This window comes from Palaemon carinicauda, chromosome 1 (genome assembly GCF_036898095.1).
Source record: "Palaemon carinicauda isolate YSFRI2023 chromosome 1, ASM3689809v2, whole genome shotgun sequence".
Classification (NCBI taxonomy): Eukaryota; Metazoa; Arthropoda; class Malacostraca; order Decapoda; family Palaemonidae; genus Palaemon; species Palaemon carinicauda.
The window spans coordinates 299556518-299579438 of NC_090725.1; the positions used below are offsets into that span (position 1 = coordinate 299556518).

The 22921-nt window shown below is 41.5% G+C and overlaps 1 protein-coding gene across 3 annotated transcripts in view; it reads right to left on the bottom strand.

The window, feature by feature from the left end:
• Window positions 1-22921, bottom strand: part of LOC137658090 (optic atrophy 3 protein homolog) — a 101959-nt gene that overhangs the window by 25761 nt on the left and 53277 nt on the right. For all 3 annotated transcript variants that reach the window (XM_068392781.1, XM_068392790.1, XM_068392796.1), the window contains one exon: window positions 14121-14332. In XM_068392781.1, the coding sequence (XP_068248882.1) occupies window positions 14121-14332 (212 nt within the window). The remainder of the gene's footprint in view (window positions 1-14120; window positions 14333-22921) is intronic.

The following is a 22921-nucleotide window of genomic DNA, read 5'->3' on the forward strand; positions in this document are numbered from 1 at the left end:
AAAATATATTATACTGTATCAATAAAAATTAAATCTCTGAAGTTTTCACCTATTAGCTCTTCCAATACAATATTTGCAAATGCCATAATATATTTGGCAATTTCTCTCTTCCTCTTTTCTAAATATTAACCATGTTATTCTGAAGTAAACTAAAAACCTAATTTATTTCAACATACTCCTAAAGAAACTATGACTATCGTAAGAGATAGCAATCTTAGCCCAAAAATTTTAATTTTACTAAGAAAATTTAATTGAAATTTATACATTTATTTCACAATGTCCTCTATATTGTGAAATATGTTATTTTTATTAATAAAATAAATTTTTGAATATACTTACCCGATAATCATGTAGCTGTCAACTCCGTTGCCCGACAGAATTCTATGGAGGGATACGCCAGCTATCACAATACTAGAAGGGGGTGTATTTACCAGCGCCACCTGTGGCCAGGTACTCAAGTACTTCTTGTTGACACCTCCTCAATTATTCCTCGGTCCACTGGTTCTCTATGGGGAGGAAGGGAGGGTCGATTAAATCATGATTATCGGGTAAGTATATTCAAAAATTTATTTTATTAATAAAAATAACATTTTTCAATATTAAACTTACCCGATAATCATGTAGCTGATTCACACCCAGGGGGGTGGGTGAAAAACCAGTGTACAAGACTAAAGGATAGCTAAGTATCCCGTATTTCATATAATCAGTTATCCACAATAACAATGAAATAATAAGTACCTGGTAAGGAAGTCGACTTGAACCGTTACTCTGCCTTTAATAAGATCGTCTTCCTTACTGAGCGCAGCGTTCCTCTTGGGAGGCTGAATCAACTCAAAGGTGCTAAAGTATACAGGGCTGCAACCCATACTAAAGGACCTCATCACAACCTTTAACCTCGGCGCTTCTCAAGAAAGAATTGACCACCCGCCAAATCAACAAGGATGTGGAAGGCTTCTTAGCCGACCGTACAACCCATAAAAAGTATTCAAGAGAAAGGTTAAAAAGTTATGGGATTATGGGAATGTAGTGGCTGAGCCCTCGCCTACTACTGCATTCGTTGCTACGAATGGTCCCAGGGTGTAGCAGTACTCGTAAAGAGACTGGACATCTTTGAGATAGAATGATGCGAACACTGACTTGCTTCTCCAATAGGTTGCATCCATAACACTCTGCAGAGAACGGTTCTGTTTGAAGGCCACTGAAGTAGCCACAGCTCTCACTTCATGTGTCCTTACCTTCAGCAAAGCAAGGTCTTCTTCCTTCAGATGAGAATTTGCTTCTCTAATCAGAAGCCTGATGTAGTAAGAAACTGCGTTCTTAGACATTGGTAGAGAAGGCTTCTTGATAGCACACCATAAGGCTTCTGATTGTCCTCGTAATGGTTTTGACCTTCTTAGATAGTACTTAAGAGCTCTAACTGGGCAAAGTACTCTCTCCAGTTCGTTCCCCACCATGTTGGACAGGCTTGGGATCTCGAACGACTTAGGCCAAGGACGGGAAGGAAGCTCGTTTTTAGCCAAAAAACCGAGCTGCAAGGAACATGTAGCCGTTTCAGATGTGAAACCTATGTTCCTGCTGAAGGCGTGGATCTCACTTACTCTTTTACCTGTTGCTAAGCACACGAGGAAAAGAGTTTTTAATGTGAGGTCCTTAAAAGAGGCTGATTGGAGCGGTTCAAATCCTGATGACATTAGGAACCTTAGGACCACGTCTAGATTCCAGCCTGGAGTGGACAACCGACGTTCCTTTGAGGTCTCAAAAGACCTAAGGAGGTCCTGTAGATCTTTGTTGGAGGAAAGATCCAAGCCTCTGTGGCGGAAAACCGCTGCCAACATACTTCTGTAACCCTTGATCGTAGGAGCTGATAGGGATCTTACGTTCCTTAGATGTAACAGGAAGTCAGCAATCTGGGTTACAGTGGTACTGGTTGAGGAAACTGCATTGGCCTTGCACCAGCTTCGGAAGACTTCCCATTTAGACTGATAGACTCTGAGAGTGGATGTCGTCCTTGCTCTGGCAATCGCTCTGGCTGCCTCCTTCGAAAAGCCTCTAGCTCTTGAGAGTCTTTCGATAGTCTGAAGGCAGTCAGACAAAGAGCGTGGAGGTTTGGGTGTACCTTCTTTACGTGAGGTTGACGCAGAAGGTCCACCCTTGGAGGAAGAGTCCTGGGAACGTCGACCAGCCATTGCAGTACCTCGGTGAACCATTCTCTCGCGGGCCAGAGGGGAGCAACCAACGTCAGCCGTGTCCCTTTGTGAGAGGCGAACTTCTGAAGTACCCTGTTGACAATCTTGAACGGCGGGAATGCATACAGGTCGAGATGGGACCAATCCAGCATAAAGGCATCCACGCGAACTGCTGCTGGGTCTGGAATCGGAGAACAATACAAGAGGAGCCTCTTGGTCATCGAGGTAGCGAATAGATCTATGGTTGGCTGACCCCACAGGGCCCAAAGTCTGCTGCAAACATTCTTGTGAAGGGTCCACTCTGTGGGGAAGACCTGACCCTTCCGGCTGAGGCAATCTGCCATGACATTCATATCGCCCTGAATGAGCCTCGTTACCAGCGTGAGCTTTCGATCTTTTGACCAAATGAGGAGGTCCCTTGCGATCTCGAACAACTTCCTCGAATGAGTCCCTCCCTGCTTGGAGATGTAAGCCAAGGCTGTGGTGTTGTCGGAGTTCACCTCCACCACCTTGTTTAGCTGGAGGGACTTGAAGTTTATCAAGGCCAGATGAACTGCCAACAACTCCTTGCAATAGATGTGAAGTGTCCTTTGCTCCTGATTCCATGTGCCCGAGCATTCCTGTCCGTCCAGTGTCGCACCCCAGCCCGTGTCCGATGCGTCCGAGAAGAGACGGTGGTCGGGGGTCTGAACAGCCAATGGTAGACCTTCCTTGAGAAGAATGCTGTTCTTCCACCACGTTAGAGTAGACCTCATCTCTTCGGAAACAGGAACTGAGACCGTCTCTAGCGTCATGTCCTTTATCCAGTGAGCAGCTAGATGATACTGAAGGGGGCGGAGGTGGAGTCTCCCTAACTCGATGAACAGGGCCAGCGATGAAAGTGTCCCTGTTAGACTCATCCACTGCCTGACTAAGCATCGGTTCCTTCTCAGCATGCTCTGGATGCATTCTAGGGCTTGGAAGATCCTTGGGGCCGACGGACAAGTCCGAAAAGCTCGACTCTGAAGATCCATACCCAAGGAGACAATGGTCTGGGATGGAACGAGCTGAGACTCCTCAAAATTGACCAGGAGGCCCAGTTCCTTGGTCAGATCCATAGTCCATTTGAAAATCTCCAGACAGCGACGACTTGTGGGAGCTCTTAAAAGCCAGTCGTCTGACGGAGCCGGACACAAGATCATGATACTGCTGCACAGTCTGTAAACTGTCAATCATGGGCAAGCGAGGAAGTACAGTGACAACCCGAATCTGTCTAGACTGTCTGGGTCGTACAGACAACTCCTTAACGGGTTGCTGAGGTTGCCGCACTGCGTCACAACAAGTCACTTCTGTTGGTTGTTGAACGTCTTCCCCGTGACACATTGACTCCGTAAACAAAAAATCCTCTAACAAGGACTAAGCTTGGACTGCATGTCATGCAACACAGCTCAAGGTCTATGGGAGCAGGTGTGGTAACAGACGGGATTAGCGACTGAAGTGGAACCATTACCTTCCCTGTAAGCATGTTATGCTTAAATAAAAGTCCATAAGAGGTTATGCAGCTAAAGGCTCCCTCCAAATGACAGAGTCCTCAAGGGAATATCAGAAGGAGGGAGAAAAGAACTTTCTCATCTACAGGGACCTTATCCTAGAAAAGCTAAGTTCTCTGAGTGAGGGTTCACTGGTGCAAAAGCAGCAGACTAGAAGGCAACGTTATGAAACTGCTTGACAGTCTAGTGAGTTGGCAACAACCCAAGATGTGTTGAGAAGCATGCGGTAAGGTATGCAGAGCATGATGTAAGCAGAGTATGCTGTATGCAGAGCATGCTGTATGTAGAGCATGTTGTATGCAGAGCATGCTGAATGCAGAGCATGCTGTATGCAGAGCATGTTGTATGCAGAGCATGCTGAATGCAGAGCATGCTGTATGCTGAGCATGTAGTAAGCAGAGCCTGCTGTAAGGAAAGCAGAGCGTGTGCATGGCGTTTAACATTTCTCAGAAATTCCATGACCAGTGCTAGAGTGCTTTATGCATGCTTGCATGGGGTTTAAACCATGGTATGAAAATGGAGGTAAGGTATGCTGAACAGCAGAGTCAGAACGAGCTGGAACAACAATAGTTGTGGTTTCCTCTTCAAGACTCCGTTGAGGGAACACCTGAGGCTCAGTCTGCAAAGGCTGAATAAAAGACAAGCAGAAGGAAGGCGCATGGGTGGAGGAGGCTGACTCCTAGCATGAGTGGTTGAACCCAAGGGTTGCGCTTGCTGAGCGGTTGAGTAGCAAGTTCCAGTTCCTGTGGTGTGAGCGGAGCGCGATGAGGAAGAGGCTGCGCAGAACAAGGTAAATGTCTCGCAAGCTGAGGCTCCTGAGGCGCAAGGCTAAGGTGTTGTGGTGCTTGCCTTGTGGAGGGTTGAGCTCGCTGCAGCGAGAGCTGAGGAGACTGACTCATGGACGGGAGAGGTTGTTGTACCTCAACCGAGTGTTGCATCACTGGTGGAGCAGCAAGTGGAGGCGGAGGAAGAGAGGTATAATCCTCCTGATCCCATGTAAAGGTTGCCTTAAGGAAGGCGGAGGCTGAACACCACAGGGAACAGCAAACTCAGCACGTGGCTCAACATCGTACGCCTGGCAGGTGGTACTGCGATCAGGCGGAGCGAGCGTAGGCGGAGGGAGTGTAGGCGGAGGCGGAGGAGTAACACTCTCAGCCCGACACTCACGCATTAAGTCCGAAAGCTGTGCTTGCATGGATTGTAGTAGAGTCCACAACATCGTACGCCTGGCAGGTGGTACTGCGATCAGGCGGAGCGAGTGTAGGTGGAGGGAGTGTAGGCGGAGGCGGAGGAGCAACACTCTCAGCCCGGCACTCACGCATCAAGTCCGAAAGCTGTGCTTGCATGGACTGTAGTAGAGTCCACAACATCGTACGCCTGGCAGATGGTACTGCGATCAGGCGGAGCGAGTGTAGGTGGAGGGAGTGTAGGTGGAGGCGGAGGAGCAACACTCTCAGCCCGACACTCACGCATCAAGTCCGAAAGCTGTGCTTGCATGGACTGTAGTAGAGTTCACAACATCGTACGCCTGGCAGGTGGTACTGCGATCAGGCGGAGCGATCATAGGCGGGGGGGAGTGTAGGCGGAGGCGGAGGCGCAACACTCTCAGCCCGACACTCACGCATCAAGACCGAAAGTTGTGACTGTATGGACTGCAGTAGAGTCAACTTGGGGTCGGCAGACACTAAGGTCTGCTGAGGTAAAGCCTTAACAGCAGAGATCTGTTGCGGCAGAACCTTACTCCTCTTAGGCGGAGTGTAATCAACTGATGACTGAGGAGAGTCAGAGCTAACCCAATGACTGCATTCGGGTTGTGAACTTTAACTTCGTACGTCTGGCATAGGTCTGGACTTAACGTTTAAGAGGTCTTGAGACCTGAGACCAGCGTTACTCTGCCTTTATTTTCTCCCCTAATCTCTTCTGCAGACGAGCAAAATAAGGGCTCAATCGTCTGCGGGTGGGAGTGACGGTCTCGGTAAGACACGCCCACAACCACCGAGGATACTTCTGTGCGCCGATCAAGGCCTGCTGAACCCTTATGCCCTTCGACATTGCTTCTCCCCTGGGCTTGGGAGCTTGCAAGAGGTCCCGGACTGGGAGGACGACTGGCGCGCACAAAAGTACCCTCACGCACTAATCACTTATCACTTTGATTTCTGTTTGCACTTATTTCACTGAACTCGAAACTTTAAGTGGTTTGTACCTGAAATACGCAATTCTATCCTTTCTCAAAGTTAGTAATTGCGAAAACAGAATTACAATGTAACAGAAAAATCTAATGAAAGATAATTCAGTGGCTGGAAAGAGACTAAACACTAGATCACTCTAGAAACGTTTAGTTTCTTCCCCTAAAGAGACTAGGGAGAAGAGCAAAAACGATAACGACGTTACTCGTACGCCTGGCAGGCTTGAATGAAACGTTTATCCTCTTTCTCCCTCCGTCTCTATCTCTCTCTCTCTCTCTCTCTCTTGACTTAGAACCTGAGAGAAGAGCCCAATCATATATATCGTTAAAACATATTATTGTTAAAGGAAAAAACTGAAAAGTTCCTTTATTAGGATCAAAACCATTAAGTTAAGAAAGAATGAACAAAACGCTAGACACGGTTACTCTTACTGCAACGTGAAACCGTGAACATTCTTTCTCTATCGTAACGATAGAGTGCAAGTTGAACGTTCTGAACGTCAACAACTGCAGAGACAAAACAAAACGTTAGTTCAACTTTGAAATCAGTACGAGACTATCAAAGAAATTCTTTCAAACTCTGTGGCGGAAATAGCATAATATGTTAACAGGTAAAACCGAAATGACGGGCTCAAAGTTTATTAACTTCGGTAAAAGACCGCCTACTATTAGGAAGGTCGAAAATAAACAAATATAAAAATTAATTTTAATGAGTTTATAATAAAAGGAAGTTAATCGAAGAGGCCTATAAGAGGCGGAGAGATATAAAATAAATCTATAACTTTTGTTAAGCAAAATTAAGAAAGAGAGTCTATACTCTCTTAGACACCAACACTTCCGTCTAAGGGGAGGGTCGGCCATTGAAAGGTGAACGAGAGTTCATACTCTCTCGTCACCATAAATAATCAAATTAATTCCAAAAGCTAACTAAGCTAATATAGAAGTTTCCAGTAAAGCGACAGCCGAAATCAAAGAGAAATACTTCACCAAAGTCGTGAAAATACTCCAAGAACATAAGCGTATCCCAGAACGTCTTGCCGGAAGCACGACAGAGGAATAATTGAGGAGGTGTCAACAAGAAGTACTTGAGTACCTGGCCACAGGTGGCGCTGGTAAATACACCCCCTTCTAGTATTGTGATAGCTGGCGTATCCCTCCATAGAATTCTGTCGGGCAACGGAGTTGACAGCTACATGATTATCGGGTAAGTTTAATATTGAAAAACAGTAAGTGTATAAATTTCTTTTCAAGATCAAGACTAAACCTGAACTCAAATGCTTACAAAACTGTCCAAATATATAGTGAATAGTAAAATTGCAGTTAGTTCTCCCCCGATCTGCTCTTAGTGCTTTTTCTGGGGAAAGATTCCTAATAAAATTATGAATTATGGCAATTCCTCTGACATCTGCTTTGACTTTCTATATAGGTAAAGAAACTCATCTAAACTAGTATGAGGTTGAACCATGAGATCTTTTAATAAGAAGGGCATCGCATTTTTAAATGTTCGTGTTGCTTTTTCTCCAGAAGATCGGTTTAATCGACATTTACGTGTAAATTTTTAAACTATTCTTTTAAAAATTTTCCCATTTATTTTCCCTTATTGTCCCTAGTAAAGGAAGGAACATTCTAGCAGTAAGTGGTAACTAACGCACCAGTGTCTCATTGTTCCTTCGGTTCCAAAGTCGATATCATCCCAACCCTCTTGATACCACAAAGAAGTGGGGAAGAGAGTGGGCATGAATTTGAACATCAGGTGGGCATAGAAATAAGAAATTTAATTATTAAAATTCTATTTATTTCTATGAGCCTCGCTGACGTTCATATTACTCTCCCACACTCTACTGGAGGAGGAATGCCAAAAAGGGAAAGCGATCAGACAAATTCAATTAAAAGGCATTTGACATGGTTATCATTCACTAACCTGGTCTAGATTACTTTTAACAAACCATCCCAAAATATGGTCTTAAACACAGAACTCTGGATTACTTTACTTTACTTTACTTTGATGGCTGATTTTCCAGTCCCATAGAGCAGGAGAACCCCACTCTCTACAGGACCTCCACTGTCGTTCAGAGTATTTAACGTTTCATATCGCGTATTGTTCATTTACTGTTAAATCGTCACTGTTGTATGACTGTTGAAATAAGAAAGTCTTCAGTTTCTTCTTGAAAGCCTTAATGTCTTCAATCCTTCAATCATTCAGATGTTTCGTGGGAGCTTATTATATAGTCTCGGGGCTGCATATGATATTTCTTAATCTAAAATATACTTTTTATTGATTCCAAATTGATTATTAAATAAAAGCCACATATACTGAAGAAAAGTTATAAATTAACCAAAGTTGAAATTAATTAGACAAAGGCTCTGCAGCCACTCATAGGACCTTGAGTCTAGCAATCTTCATAGACAAATCAGGATTCTTCAAGATGATGTTTAGCATAAACTAACTTGGTACAGTATTGAGCTGCTGCTAAAATTCTTTCTAAAGAAAGATTTATACAAATTTTAAGGGAAGTACCTGCACTACTAATATCACGTAACTTCACTTTCAAGTCTTTCATTAGTTTTTTATCTAATTCTTTGTATACTGTGACCAAACTTCCAACTATGATTGATATTGAATTTTTGGTCATATTGCAATAAGGGACTACAATTATACAAAACAAATTATGGACACTACCTCTAATCCTGAATATTTTTCCAAATAATACTGAACGGCTCTTATTTGACAAAGATACCAGTTTTCTACTGAAATGCTTTCATCCATTTTCAGAGAAGGGAAGGCAAACTATTAGCCCTGAAATAATTTTTGGCTCTGAAGGAAGACAAAAGAGACAAAATCCCCTAGTGTTCTGCAAAGGTTACTTTGACAGATAGTGTTTGTAGTCCACTTCTGTGTTTATCTAAGCTAATGCCAATATGAAAAGGGATTTTTCTGTGAGATCTTCAAGATGAAGGTTTCCAATTGTTCAAAATTTGGATCTTTTAAATATTATGAAACCACATTGAAATTTCAGAAAATTTACTTTATTACTGGAGGCCTATCAATACTCAACGATATACAGTAATACAATTGCTAAACCTGAAATGGACAGATCTAATCCCAGAAGCTTGAGCACAGAATTAAGCATGGACCTACCTCACTAAGTAGATGAAACTGAAACTTCTATTCATAAAAAGAAACTATAGAAATCTAACAACATCCAAGCTACATCTAGCCATTTTCAGATTCTTAGCTTTGAAAGAATCAAAATAAACATTCCATTGTCTTTTAAAACCTAAAATAGACACTCTAGAGGGTTTCAAAAAACCTTTGTTCCAGAGGATGAGGTGAATAGTCTCCATGTGGTCAGATGTCACACATATGGGTTTGGATGAATTACCTTTGAGATAGGTTCTTTGAGCAGATTGACTATGTACAGTAACCATCTTGGATATTCCAACATTAGAGACCCCAGACCTGTGAACCATTCTTTCCTTGGTCAGAAAGGAGCTACTGTATTAGCATCATTCTGCTGTTCGCATAAATCCTAAACTTGTTAACCCTTTTACCCCCAGGCTATTTGGAACTTTCCAACCCTTAACCCCCAGGGGTTACTTTTTTTTCAAGCACATTTTGCAGTATATATTTTTTAAATTGCTCTAACAGCCTTAATTTTCATCATAGAGAGGTCAGGTTGGTCTCATTCTCTTGGAAAATGCCTGAAGTTTCTCAAAAAATTATCAAAAATATGCAAAAAAATTGTAAATAGCAGTTTTTTGCAAGGACGTACTGGTACGTCCATGGGGGTAGAGGGTTGTGTTTTGTGAAACGTACCAGTACGTCCTTTGGGGGTAAAAGGGTTAAACACCTACCGAACCATGGGAATGATATGAAGTAAAGAGTGCTTATTTCATGAAAGGAGTGCTAAAATATCTAGACTAATGTCTGAGCACCTAAGGAATAAGCAGAGGTTTGGAGGTGCTTATATCATCGGGAGTTGAGATATAAGGTTCTAGGCTACCACCTCAGTATTAAGCCTTACAAATTCTAGATGTCTAAAAGATTAAATAGAAATACGGGAGATTGATGTTATTGTTGAAGAGTAAAGTAAATACAGAATTCGAGACTTTGCAAGAACTCAAAACTGGTAGATACCGTGTATCACTAGACTTTACTGAAAAAAAAAAAACACTTTAAAACCATGAGTTACCACTTAAGGAGTAAGTTAGAGTTTGAAACTGTTAAGGCTAGGCCTGAAATATTACACTCGCCAGAGAACTAAATAGATTTTTAAGCCTTCACGAAAGGAGTTACTGATAGTGAATTCCTAACATAACAAAAACTAAGTAAACAGGCTGGAGTGGTAATATGTCATCATTCTCTATAATCAACGAGCCCAGCCTTCTCTGCCGAAATAAAAATTTTCTAAAACACTAGGATTAACTGCAAAGGAAAGTATTTCAATAACACTTTCAAGATTATTATCCCAGAAGAGCAATATCACAAATTTTAAGTAATTTGTATATTTCCTAACATACAGTACTCGACAAAAATATGCGACCATGGGGCCGAGAGGTCGCATATTTTGGTGAAAAAATAGGGTGAATAAAATTCGCCAATGAAATGCGACCCTACAGTGACGTCACAGAATGCCACCTGCGTTTCCCGCTACCCGAGAAACCTCCTCAGTCTCTCTCTGTTAATGGCGGTGTGCGGTTCTCTTGCGCGTTCTCTTCCCTTACCACCCCTTAGATTATAGCAGTTGTTCGGTGGTTTTCGGTGCTAGTGACTATACTATGGCCCCTACAAAGGATTTAACTAGTGATTGTATAGCGCAGATAGTGGGACTAAAGGTTGCAGGCCATACAATTAAAGAAATTTGTAATTTTACTGGTGCGGGGCCGACGAGTGTGAAGAAGTACATTCGGTTATGGCGTGAGGGTGGGTGCAAGCAAACACCGAAAGTTAAGCAACGGCCTGGCCGTTCTAGGAAAACTTCTAGACGTGCTATTAGTATTCTGAAACGTACTGTGGAATCACAAACGTCTACCACAGCTAGAAAAATAAAGGAGGAGAATCCTGGAGTGTTTTCTGAGGTGTCTGTGAGAACAGTGTCACGGCGCTTAAATGAGTTGGGGTACAACAGCTTCAAGCGCACCAAGAAGCCTCTCATTACCAAGAAACAGAGGGTAAAGAGGTGTAATTTTGCTAAGAAATACGGACAGTGGAGTGATGATCAGTGGCTGAGGGTTCTGTGGTCTGATGAGGCTAATTTTAATATTACTTGTAACAGAAATTCACGAGTGTACCGTCGTAACGGTAGTGACCCGTTAGATCCACGGTACATTGAGAATACCGTTAAGCACCCTGATACGCTTATGGTTTGGGGCTGTTTTAGTGGACTTGGCCTTGGAAAGCTTGTTTTTTTACCCCCTAATGTGCGAGTGAACAAAGAAATTTATTTGGACCTCCTTGCTGAACATTTGCACGAATCTTTCGAGATAACAGGTGCACAGGTGTTCCAGCAAGACGGTGCACCTTGCCACACTGCCCGTGTTGTAAAGGATTGGTTGTCTGTGTGTGAGATTCCAATCATAGACGATTGGCCAGGTAGCTCTCCAGATATTAACCCCATAGAAAATCTCTGGAGCATAATTAAAAAAGACCTTCAGTCGAAAGACGTCAGCTCTCTGCCGCGTTTGGAAGCAGCCATCTGAGAGTCGTGGGCCAATATACCTCCACAAAACCTCCGTAACTTGGCTTTGTCTATTACAAAACGGCTAAAGCAGGTGTTGAAGAGGAAGGGTGGTCCAACAAAATATTAATCAAGGTAATTAAAACTTTTTATTATGTTTCATTCCCAATATATATGTACGTATTCATTATTTGTTGTGTTTTTATGGGGGGTAGTCGCATATTTTTGTCGAGTACTGTACTTACCAAGAACTACTTTCTTAGGAGTTACCTGGAATCTCCTCTCATCCGACCAGAGTTTTGTGTAGTTTACCCTACTTCCGTTTTCTGTGAGGTCTAACCTCAGGTGGTAGGATACGTGCCCTGAGGCTAGGCCCGTGTCAGGCAGCCTGCTAGCTTGGGTCTCAGTCCTCAGTAAGTTCTCTGGTAGCGTCACGATATCATCTCGACGCTCTCCTTAACACAGTGCGACTCTTTATGTCCCCGACTCCTTTGTGTCCCGCGTGACTCCCATGTGGTATTCCTGTGCTTTCCCTTATGTTCCCACGTGTTAACCTTGTCCTTTTTATCCTTTTCTGCTGCATTCCTTGTGCTCGTCGTGCAGGGACAGAGCGCGTTCCCCGTCGGACACGTGTCCGGAGTGCGATTTGTGGAGTGAGGTGCAGTGGGTACGCTTCGGTCAATTAGTAAATTAAGCTTGTAAACAATGTCTTTGCCTACACATGCACCAAATAGTCTGGCTTATTCTTACCACATTCTCCTCTGTCCTCATACATCTGATATCACTGAGATTACCAAAAAAGTCTTCTCTGCTCAAGGGGTTAACTACAGTAAAGTAATTGTTCAGTGGCCACTTTCCTCTTGGTAAGGGTAAAAGAGACTCTTTAGCTATGGTAAGCAGCTCTTCTAGGAGAAGGTCACTCCAAAATCAAACCCTTATTCTCTGGTATTGGGTAGTAAGAGGTTTATAAGGTAGAATTATCATATGATTTCAGAAGTACTCAACTTATGACTCACTGTTTACAACTGGCACAATAGTGCTGTGGGAATGCTGAGGCTTATGGAGGAGAGGCATATCCTATCCAAACCACAAACTAACCGTCATTCTCCTTACCCAAAGACACCAAAAATTTTTGACACTTAACCAGGCCAGTCAGTTCATCATCTGAGGGGGGAGTGATGAACTAATCGTAAACATGGCAGCCGTGACCGGCCAGGTTAAGTGTCAACGATCTTTGGTTTCTCTTTGTGAGGGAGAATGACGGTTAGGTTAAGGTTTGGCACCCGGAAAGCCCAATTAAAGGTTTAGTGCCACTAGACCCTCTCCCGATTGGGTGTTATGAAACTTTAGGGTCAAACAACTAATCATGATCAGGCAGAGACACAGGTGTACGGGCTCTTGTAAAAAAGGACACAGAGGGGAGGCAGAGTTGTTTTGAAGGCCATCAAGTGTGTCACACAAGGAAGGGCAGGTGCCAACATGTGTGCCAAACCGAGTACCATTTTTCTGAGGGTTTTTTTCTTAGTAACGTAACATAATCATAATTAAGGGCACACTTGTAAAATTAAGAAAATACAGCCTGTGCAAAACTGTCCACTCGGGTATTTGTGGATGAAACCCTTCTCCATTCTTCGTGTTTTCCTAAATTGATTGAACCCAATATATATATTTATGTATATATACACACAGACACACACATACACCTTATATATATATATATATATATATATATATATATATATATATATATATATATATATTTATATATATATATAAATATATATATATATATATATATATATATATATATATATATATATATATTATATATATATATATATATATATACAGTATATATATATATATATATATATATATATATATATATATATATATATATATATATGTATATATATACACATATATATATATATATATATATATATATATATATATATATATATATATATATATATATACATATATATATATATACATATATATATATATATATATATATATATATATATATATATATATATATATATATATATATCCTTTATAAACTGCTTTAATAATAAAAAGATACCTGGCATACATAGATCTAAAATAACAAAAAACTGGTTGAATAATTATGCAACATCACAATCATAATTATTGCAAAGATGATAATAATTTTCACCCCTATTCAGAGTAAGATATAGATTTGATAATAAAACATCTGAAAATGTGAAACCAAACTGTAAGAAGCTCAAACAACATAATTTTTGGAAACTTTATAGACACTTTGTATCGTAAATAAATAAACCTGAAAAACTAGTGCTATGCAGTGTAGTGTACTCAAATACAATCACGTGTAGATAATCAATGATTGGGATGTCTGTGCCACTGATTATATAAAACGTTTAAATTTCACTAATTCATGTTGTGAATTCATCACCGTAACTACTAATACAGCATTGTATCAAAGCCTAAAATAATGCACACTTTATATTTTCAATAAAAAACCATCAAGAATTTTTCAAATTTAAAGAGTCCTTACCTGAAGCTGATGTTGTGTTGCATAAATAGTTCTTGTTAATTCCCTTAATTTTGTATCTAGTTCTTCATTGGCAAATGCAAGCTCATTTATACGATGTTCTAGACTATTTATAAAGTCTGCTTCTTTTTCTTCTTTTTTCCTATCCTTTTCCTTTTGTCTGGTCACTTCAAATGCAAGGATAGCGACTGCTATTCCGAATATAACACCCTCACCTTTAAAATGAGAATAAAAAAAAGTTACAAAATTGCATGTAATAACAGTACTACTTTAATAATACATACATACATATACCAAGGCACTTCCCCCAATTTTGGGGGGTAGCCGACAACAAATGAAACAAAACAAAAAAAGGGGACCTCTACTCTCTACGTTCCTCCAGCCTAACAAGGGACTCAACCGAGTTCAGCTGGTACTGTTAGGGTGCCACAGCCCACCCTTCCACATTATCCACCTCAGATGAAGCTTCATAATGCTGAATCCCCTACTGCTGCTACCTCCGCGGTCATCTAAGGCAACGGAGGCAGCAGCAGGGCCTACTGGAACTGCGTCACAATCGCTCGCCATTCATTCCTATTTCTAGCACGCTCTCTTGCCTCTCTCACATCTATCCTCCTATCACCCAGAGCTTTCTTCACTCCATCCATCCACCCAAACCTTGGCCTTCCTCTTGTACTTCTCCCATCAACTCTTACATTCATCACCTTCTTTAGCAAACAACCATTTTCCATTCTCTCAACATGGCCAAACCACCTCAACACATTCATATCCATTCTAGCTGCTAACTCATTTCTTACACCCGTTCTCACTCTCACCACTTCGTTCCTAACCCTATCTACTCGAGATACACCAGCCATACTCCTTAGACACTTCATCTCAAACACATTCAATTTCTGTCTCTCCGTCACTTTCATTCCCCACAACTCCGATCCATACATCACAGTTGGTACAATCACTTTCTCACATAGAACTCTTTTTACATTCATGCCCAACCCTCTATTTTTTACTACTCCCTTAACTGCCCCCAACATTTTGCAACCTTCATTCACTCTCTGACGTACATCTGCTTCCACTCCACCATTTGCTGCAACAACAGACCCCAAGTACTTAAACTGATCCACTTCCTCAAGTAACTCTCCATTCAACATGACATTCAACCTTGCACCACCTTCCCTTCTCGTACATCTCATAACCTTACTCTTACCCACATTAACTCTCAACTTCCTTCTCTCACACACTCTTCCAAATTCTGTCACTAATCGGCCAAGCTTCTCTTCTGTGTCTGCAACCAGTACAGTATCATCCACAAACAACAACTGATTTACCTCCCATTCATGGTCATTCTCGTCTACCAGTTTTAATCCTTGTCCAAGCACTCGAGCATTCACCTCTCTCACCACTCCATCAACAAACAAGTTAAACAACCACGGTGACATCACACATCCCTGTCTCAGCCCCACTCTCACCGGAAACCAATCACTCACTTCATTTCCTATCCTAACACATGCTTTACTACCTTTGTAGAAACTTTTCACTGCTTGCAACAACTTTCCACCAACTCCATATAACCTCATCACATTCCACATTGCTTCCCTATCAACTCTATCATACCCTTTCTCCAGATCCATAAACGCAACATTCACCTCCTTACCTTTTGCTAAATATTTCTCGCATATCTGCCTTACTGTAAAAATCTGATTCATACAACCCCTACCTCTTCTAAAACCACCCTGTATTTCTAAGATTGCATTCTCTGTTTTATCCTTAATCCTATTAATCATTACTCTACCATACACTTTTCCAACTACGCTTAACAAACTAATACCTCTTGAATTACAACACTCATGCACATCTCCCTTACCCTTATATAGTGGTACAATACATGCACAAACCCAATCTACTGGTACCATTGACAACACAAAACACATATTAAACAATCTCACCAACCATTCAAGTACAGTCATACCCCCTTCCTTCAACATCTCAGCTCTCACACCATCCATACCAGACGCTTTTCCTACTCTCGTTTCATCTAGTGCTCTCCTCACTTCATCTATTGTAATCTCTCTCTCATTCTCATCTCCCATCACTGGCACCTCAACACCTGCAACATTTGGCATATTTTATTTTCATTCAAATTTATTTCTTTAAAGATAATTTCCTCTTCCATCTAAGCCTGGCATTCAGTCATTATAATCTTGACTCTGAAATGCATGCCAACTGCAATTCCACAGTAAGTCCATCCATATACCAAGACACTTCCCCCAATTTTGGGGGGTAGCCACAGTAAGTACTGCACTTATTTCTCAGCAATGAATAGGGTATGAGAAGTACAAAAACTTTCTCAAGTAAAGTAGACACAAACAGGAATGTACGAAATAGTCTAGATTAATTGGTGCTTTTTGCTTATAAAAAATGCTAAAGAGAAATGATAATTACAATATCCTAAATAAAATTCTACACAATATATATCATAGTACTATTTTTTTATGTATTTGTAATATTGCACTTAAGCTCCAAAACCAAAAACTATTTATTGAATCATTTGAATATTTGGTGAAGAACTTGACCAACAAAGTTGCTCCCAGTATAAAATCTGGGTGTCTGAAAAACATGCCAAACGGGGTTTTGATGAAGGAAAAACCTATAATTAGGAGCTGCTGTATGGTTCCCAAGAACTTTCCTGTTAAGACTAAAATAAGGAATCCAGTATAACAATATATCCACGAAATCTTGTCTTTCCAGCCCTAGTGCCAATGCATCAAAGTGCAAAGTACGGACACGGTGTGTGTAAAGGAAATCCTCAGGTTCAGGCTCTACTGGATCTGTCCCAGCACCTCCAATACTGAATGCATCTACTAACAATCCATCACTGACCAAGACCCAATACTACAACTGGAGACAACGTTTATCCGGGTGTTTGCGTCCCAACTGCAAACCATTCTTTTCACTCCAGGAGTTGGTCTCAGTTATGTCACACTTCCTTTTACGTGTCTAGGAAAGTGGGAAGGTCTTAGGAAACACACAGCACCCACAAAAGGATTTTTTCTCCTGAAGGATCAACAGCTGGTTAAGCCGTAACGCAGTGGCAACTTTTTCCCTCTGCCTTCACCCCGCCAGACACTAACTTCTTACTTCCATTCCATCATAACTAACAATAATCACCTCTTGTAAAGAGAAAGGGATTACTAGAGTTACAGAACGCTGTCTGGTACATCCTTCCCTGACAGTGGTCAAAATATGAGAAGAAAATTTGAATGGAAAGTAGAAAGGGCTCCTCAACCCACTCCCTACCCAGTTGGATAACCGCTCATTATCCATCCAACCCATTATCCAACTTTTATCCAACTTTTAACGACCAACTCCAGACCCCCCCAAAAGAAAATCCCTAATTAAAGGACAAGAATTTGTAAGCTGCAAGGGAAAAAAATTTAGTTACACGGTATTCCTTCGGTAAAAGCCACAGTGAGCAGGTGAAAAAAAGCCTTTCTTCTAAAGAAACCTCATTAATTATGCATTCACTATTTATTCCATAATTTCTGCAAACATATCACTAGCATAGGTTCAGAATTATCAGCAAGAAGCTAATCTTTACCTTGATTGTGAAAGGGTAAAAAAATAGCTAGCTCCCATACTGTTGGATAGATGTTATCATACATTTTATTCATGATACTAAGAGTGAAAATTTTGGTATATCTAGGAACATTATCTTTGTATGTGGAATGATGTCAGGAACAGGGGCTGTTCCATTACAAGTTTACAAGGTTGAAATGAACCCTCCTGGTAAATGGAAGGATGTAGGATTCTCCTCACTACTTTGTTGAGATGTGTAAAGAAAATTTTCTTCTTTTTGACATTTTTTGGTGGCCTATAAATATTCTTTCGACACTTTTTAAAAGTTCAGCCGTTAAAACAAGAGAAGGGTTTGGTGTATATTACCCAGCTACTTTCCTCAGTCTCCACCAAACTACAGAGGGCAGAGTTATTCTGTGTATAGAGAAACAAAGGAGGACCATGAATGAGAGCGAGCTTCTTTAATTGCACATTGACCCTGTGTGGTAAACTTTTCAATCTACGTAGTTCTTTTCTTGTGGCTCTATCTAAGATATGGAACTCTGGAGTCTACCATGAAACAGGTAGCCTTTCAAATAAGCCATTTAATATTGAGATAGCATGCATTCCAGTTACATAATGCTCCATTAATACGATCAATGACATCTACATCCTGGGAAGTTTCTTGCATCTGCTTCTATGTCACATAACTCTTCAAACTTCCTTTAATCTTTTTTTTTTTTTTTCAAGAATCCATTTTGATGATCTGTATGGGTTGCATGTTGTTATTACTGATGATGTCAGGGGGCATGGTCAAAGGCATGCTAGTCATCCTTAGTTCTTCAATTAAAGTTAACAACACATGTTGCATTTAACATTGGGACATCCATATTTGACAATGTTCCTGTCTGAAATAATGAAAGTGCATTGGCTCTCCATTATCAAGCAACCATACAGCTTTATTTTTTATTAATGATGCTATGATATTGCTTTTGACATTTGAAAGCATATCACACCATAATGAATGTCTGCTATTCATGTCTTTCCCTAGAAAAAATAGTTGAGGGAGCTGTGGTGCTAGATGATCCGTATGTTGTCGAAAAAGGTAGTTTAGGGAAAATACAACTTGTTTTAATTTTTATTGTTATTTTACTTTTTTTAATTGTACAGTATTTTTTTTAATATTGTAAGCTATTTATCCATTGTTTCATGACCCCCTTTCTTTGTTTTTACAGAGTATCAGCACCCTGCACTTAGCAGGGATCATATGTTAAAATTTCTTTAGGACTTGGTCAAGTAGAGGCAAACAAAGATAATAGCTTGTTATGCGTGGGAATTGGGACACTAGCCATGTTTCTGGGTGTTGACCATTAAGTGTTATTTTACTTGCCTGAGGACTCCAGCAAAAACAAAGACAGAAGGGTTTGTTGACCCAGGACACTGCAAAGATAATAAGTGGACCTTCCGGTGCAAAGTAGAGTAGAGGCGTGTTGCAGACGATGTTGTTATTTATCTTTTATTGGTGAAAAATTTATACTACTGGAAATGTCTTCCTCGAGGTAATTTCTTGTTGGTGGCAATTGGAAGATGAATGGGAACAAAGCCTCTATAGATGGAATCAATGATTTTTTTCTAAGAAAGGACCTTTGAACCCAAACACTGAGATATAAACTTAAATTACTACAGTGTCAACATGCGTAGAAGTAGATAAAGGACACAGAATCTCTCGCATTGCTGTTTATGCCTACGTAGGTGGTGGTAGACTTGAAGGTTTCAGCCATAGGCAAACTGTAAGTGATGTGAATGTCCAAACCCGCTGTCTGTGTATATAAGTCATGTTCCGCAATGTTGCGGGGTTCTCCTTTAAGCTTGAAGTTTCCTTACGTCACTAGCTTGGAACTTTGTCTTGAATATGTTGACCTTGACCAAAAAGGTTCTGTCTTGATGTTAACTGCTAGAAAATCTGCATCACAAACCAAGAGGGACTTTATTTTGAAAATGGAGTTTTTAAGATAAAACAAAGTTTAATGAATACTTACCTGGCAGTTATATATATATAGCTTAGTCTCTGACGTCCGGCAGAATTTTTCAAAACTCGCGGCAACCGCCGTGTGGTGGTTGTGCGGTTAGGTGGTTAACAACCCTTACAGGGTGGAACTTGGAATCATTCCCGTTTTCTGTTCCTCAGATCATCTTTGCCCGACCTGTCTCCTGAGGGGAGGTGGGTGGGCCTTAAAATATATATATAACTGCCAGGTAAGTATTCATAAAATGTTATTTTCATTAGTAAAATAAATTTTTGAATATACTTACCCGATGATCATGTAGCTGTCAACTCTGTTGCCCGACAGAAATCTACGGTCGGGATACGCCAGCGATCGCTATACAGGTGGGGGTGTACACAACAGCGCCATCTGTGAGTAGGTACTCAAGTACTTCTTGTCAACAAGAACTCAATTTTCTCCTCAGTCCACTGGTTCTCTATGGGGAGGAAGGGCGGGTCCTTAAATTCATGATCATCGGGTAAGTATATTCAAAAATTTATTTTACTAATGAAAATAACATTTTTCAATATTAATCTTACCCGATGATCATGTAGCTGATTCACACCCAGGGTGGTGGGTGGAGACCAGCATACATGTTAACAAAGAAGCTAAGTATCCCGTATCTTATTTTAGCCGTTATTCAAAAATAACAAACATAAAATAAATAAGTACCTGGTAAGGAAGTCGACTTGAACCATTACTCTGCTTTTTTTAAGTACGTCTTCCTTACTGAGCCTAGCGATCCTCTTAGGATGCTGAGCGACTCCTAGGTGCTGAAGTATGAAGGGCTGCAACCCATACTAAAGGACCTCATCACAACCTCTAATCCAGGCGCTTCTCAAGAAAGAATTTGACCACCCGCCAAATCAACCAGGATGCGGAAGGCTTCTTAGCCTTCCGGACAACCCAGAAATATTTCAAGAGAAAGATTAAAAAGGTTCTGGAATTAGGGAATTGTAGTGGTGGAGCCCCCACCACTACTGCACTCGTTGCTACGAATGGTCCCAGAGTGTAGCAGTTCTCGTAAAGAGACTGGACATTCTTAAGATAAAAGACGCGAACACTGATTAGCTTTTCCAAAAGGTTGCGTCGAAAATATTTTGCAGAGATCTATTTTATTAAAAGGTCACGGAAGTTGTGACAGCTCTAACTTCGCGTGTCCTTACCTTCAGCCAAGCTTGGTCTTCCTCATTCAGAAGGGAATGAGCTTCTCGTATTAACAGTCTGAAAATAAAAGGATAAAGAATTCTCTGACATAGGCAAAGATGAATTCTTAACTGAACACCATAAAGCTTCAGACGGGCCCCGTAAAGGTTTTTAAAATAGAACTTAAGAGCTCTTACAGGACATAATACTCTTTCTAGTTCATTTCCAACCATACGATAAGTTTGGAATAACGAACGATATTGGTCAAGGCCGAGAAGGCAGCTCGTGTTTGGCTAGAAAACCAAGATGTAGAACATGTAGCCGTTTCGGATGAAAATCCGATGTTCTTGCTGAAGGCATGAATCTCACTGACTCTTTTAGCTGTGGTTAAGCATATCAGGAAAAGTGTCTTAAAGGCGAGATCTTTCAGGGAGGCTGATTGAAGTGGTTCGAACCTGTCTAACATAAGGAATCTTAGAACCACGTCTAAATTCCAACCAGGTGTAACCAAACGACGCTCCTTCGTGGTCTCAAAAGACTTAAGGAGGTCCTGTAGATCTTTATTGTTGGAAAGATCTAAGCCTCTGTGACGGAAGACTGATGCCAACATGCTTCTGTAACCCTTGAAAGTGGGAGCTGAAAGAGATCGCTCTTTCCTCAGATATAAGAGGAAGTCAGCTATATGAGTTACAGAGGTACTGGTCGAGGATACGGATACTGACTTGCACCAGTTTAGGAAGATTTCCCACTTCGATTGGTAGACTCTAAGGGTGGATGTTCTCCTTGCTCTAACAATCGCTCTGGTTGCCTCCTTCGAAAAACCTCTAGTTCTCGAGAGTCTTTCGATACTCTGAAGACAGTGAGACGAAGAGCGTGGAGGCCTTGGAGTACCTTCTTACGCGTGGCAGACGTAGCAGGTCCACCCTTAGGGGAAGAATTCTGGGAACGTCTACTAGCCATCGAAGTACCTCGGTAAGTTATTCTCTCGCGGGCCAGAGGGAAGCAACTAGTGTCAACTTTGTCCCATCGTGAGAGGCGAACTTCTGCAGTACCTTGTTGACAATCTAGAACGGAGGGAATGCATATAGATCTAGATGAGACTAATCTAGTAGAAAGGCATCTAAAAGAACCACTGCTGGGTCCGGGATAGGTGAGCAAAGTATTGAGAGCCTCTTGGACATCGAGGTTGCGAAGAGATCTATGGTTGGCTGGCCCCAGGTGACCCAAAGTCTCTTGCATACATCTCTGTGGAGGGTCCAATATGTTGGAATTATTGTCCCTTCCTACTGAGACAAACTGCTAAGACATTCAAGTTGCCTTGGAAGAAATTTGTTACTAGTGAAAAGTCTAGACCTGTTGAACAGGAGAGGAGGTCACTAGCGAACTCGCACCATGTCAGAGAGTAGGTCCCTCCTTGCTAAGAGATGAACATCAAAGCAGGGAGTTGTCCGTGTTGACCTCCATTACTTTGTCTTGAAGGAGAGACCTGAAGCTTTTCCAGGTCAGACGTACTGCCAGAAGCTTCTTGCAGTTAAAATGCATTGTCCTTTGACTCGAGTTCCATAATCCCGAGCATTCCCTACCGCCTAAGGTCGCACCCCAGCCTACGTCCGATGCGTCTGAGAAGAGAACGTGGTTGGGGGTCTGAACAGTCAGGGGAAGACCCTATAAAAGGTTGATAAAGTCCTTTCCTCAGGTTAGACCAGACTTATCTTCCGGAAACCGGGATCGAGACCGCTTCTAGCGTCTCGTCCTTTTCCAGTGAAGAGCTAGATGAAACCGAAGAGGACGGAGGTGAAGTCTTCCAAGTGACACCAATTGAACCACGGATGACAGTGTCCTAACCAGACTCATCCACAGCCTGACAGGGCCGTATTCCTTCTTCAGCATCTTCTGGATGGATAGCAGGGCTGGGGATTGATCTTCTTGTTCAGCCATGTCCTCATCAGAGGGTTCCTCATCCGAAACTGATGAGGAAACGGCAACGGAGTGGGCAACGTCTGACTCGCTGAATCCGGTCGCACTGGTGGATGCGTGACGGAGCCGGACACAAGATCATGG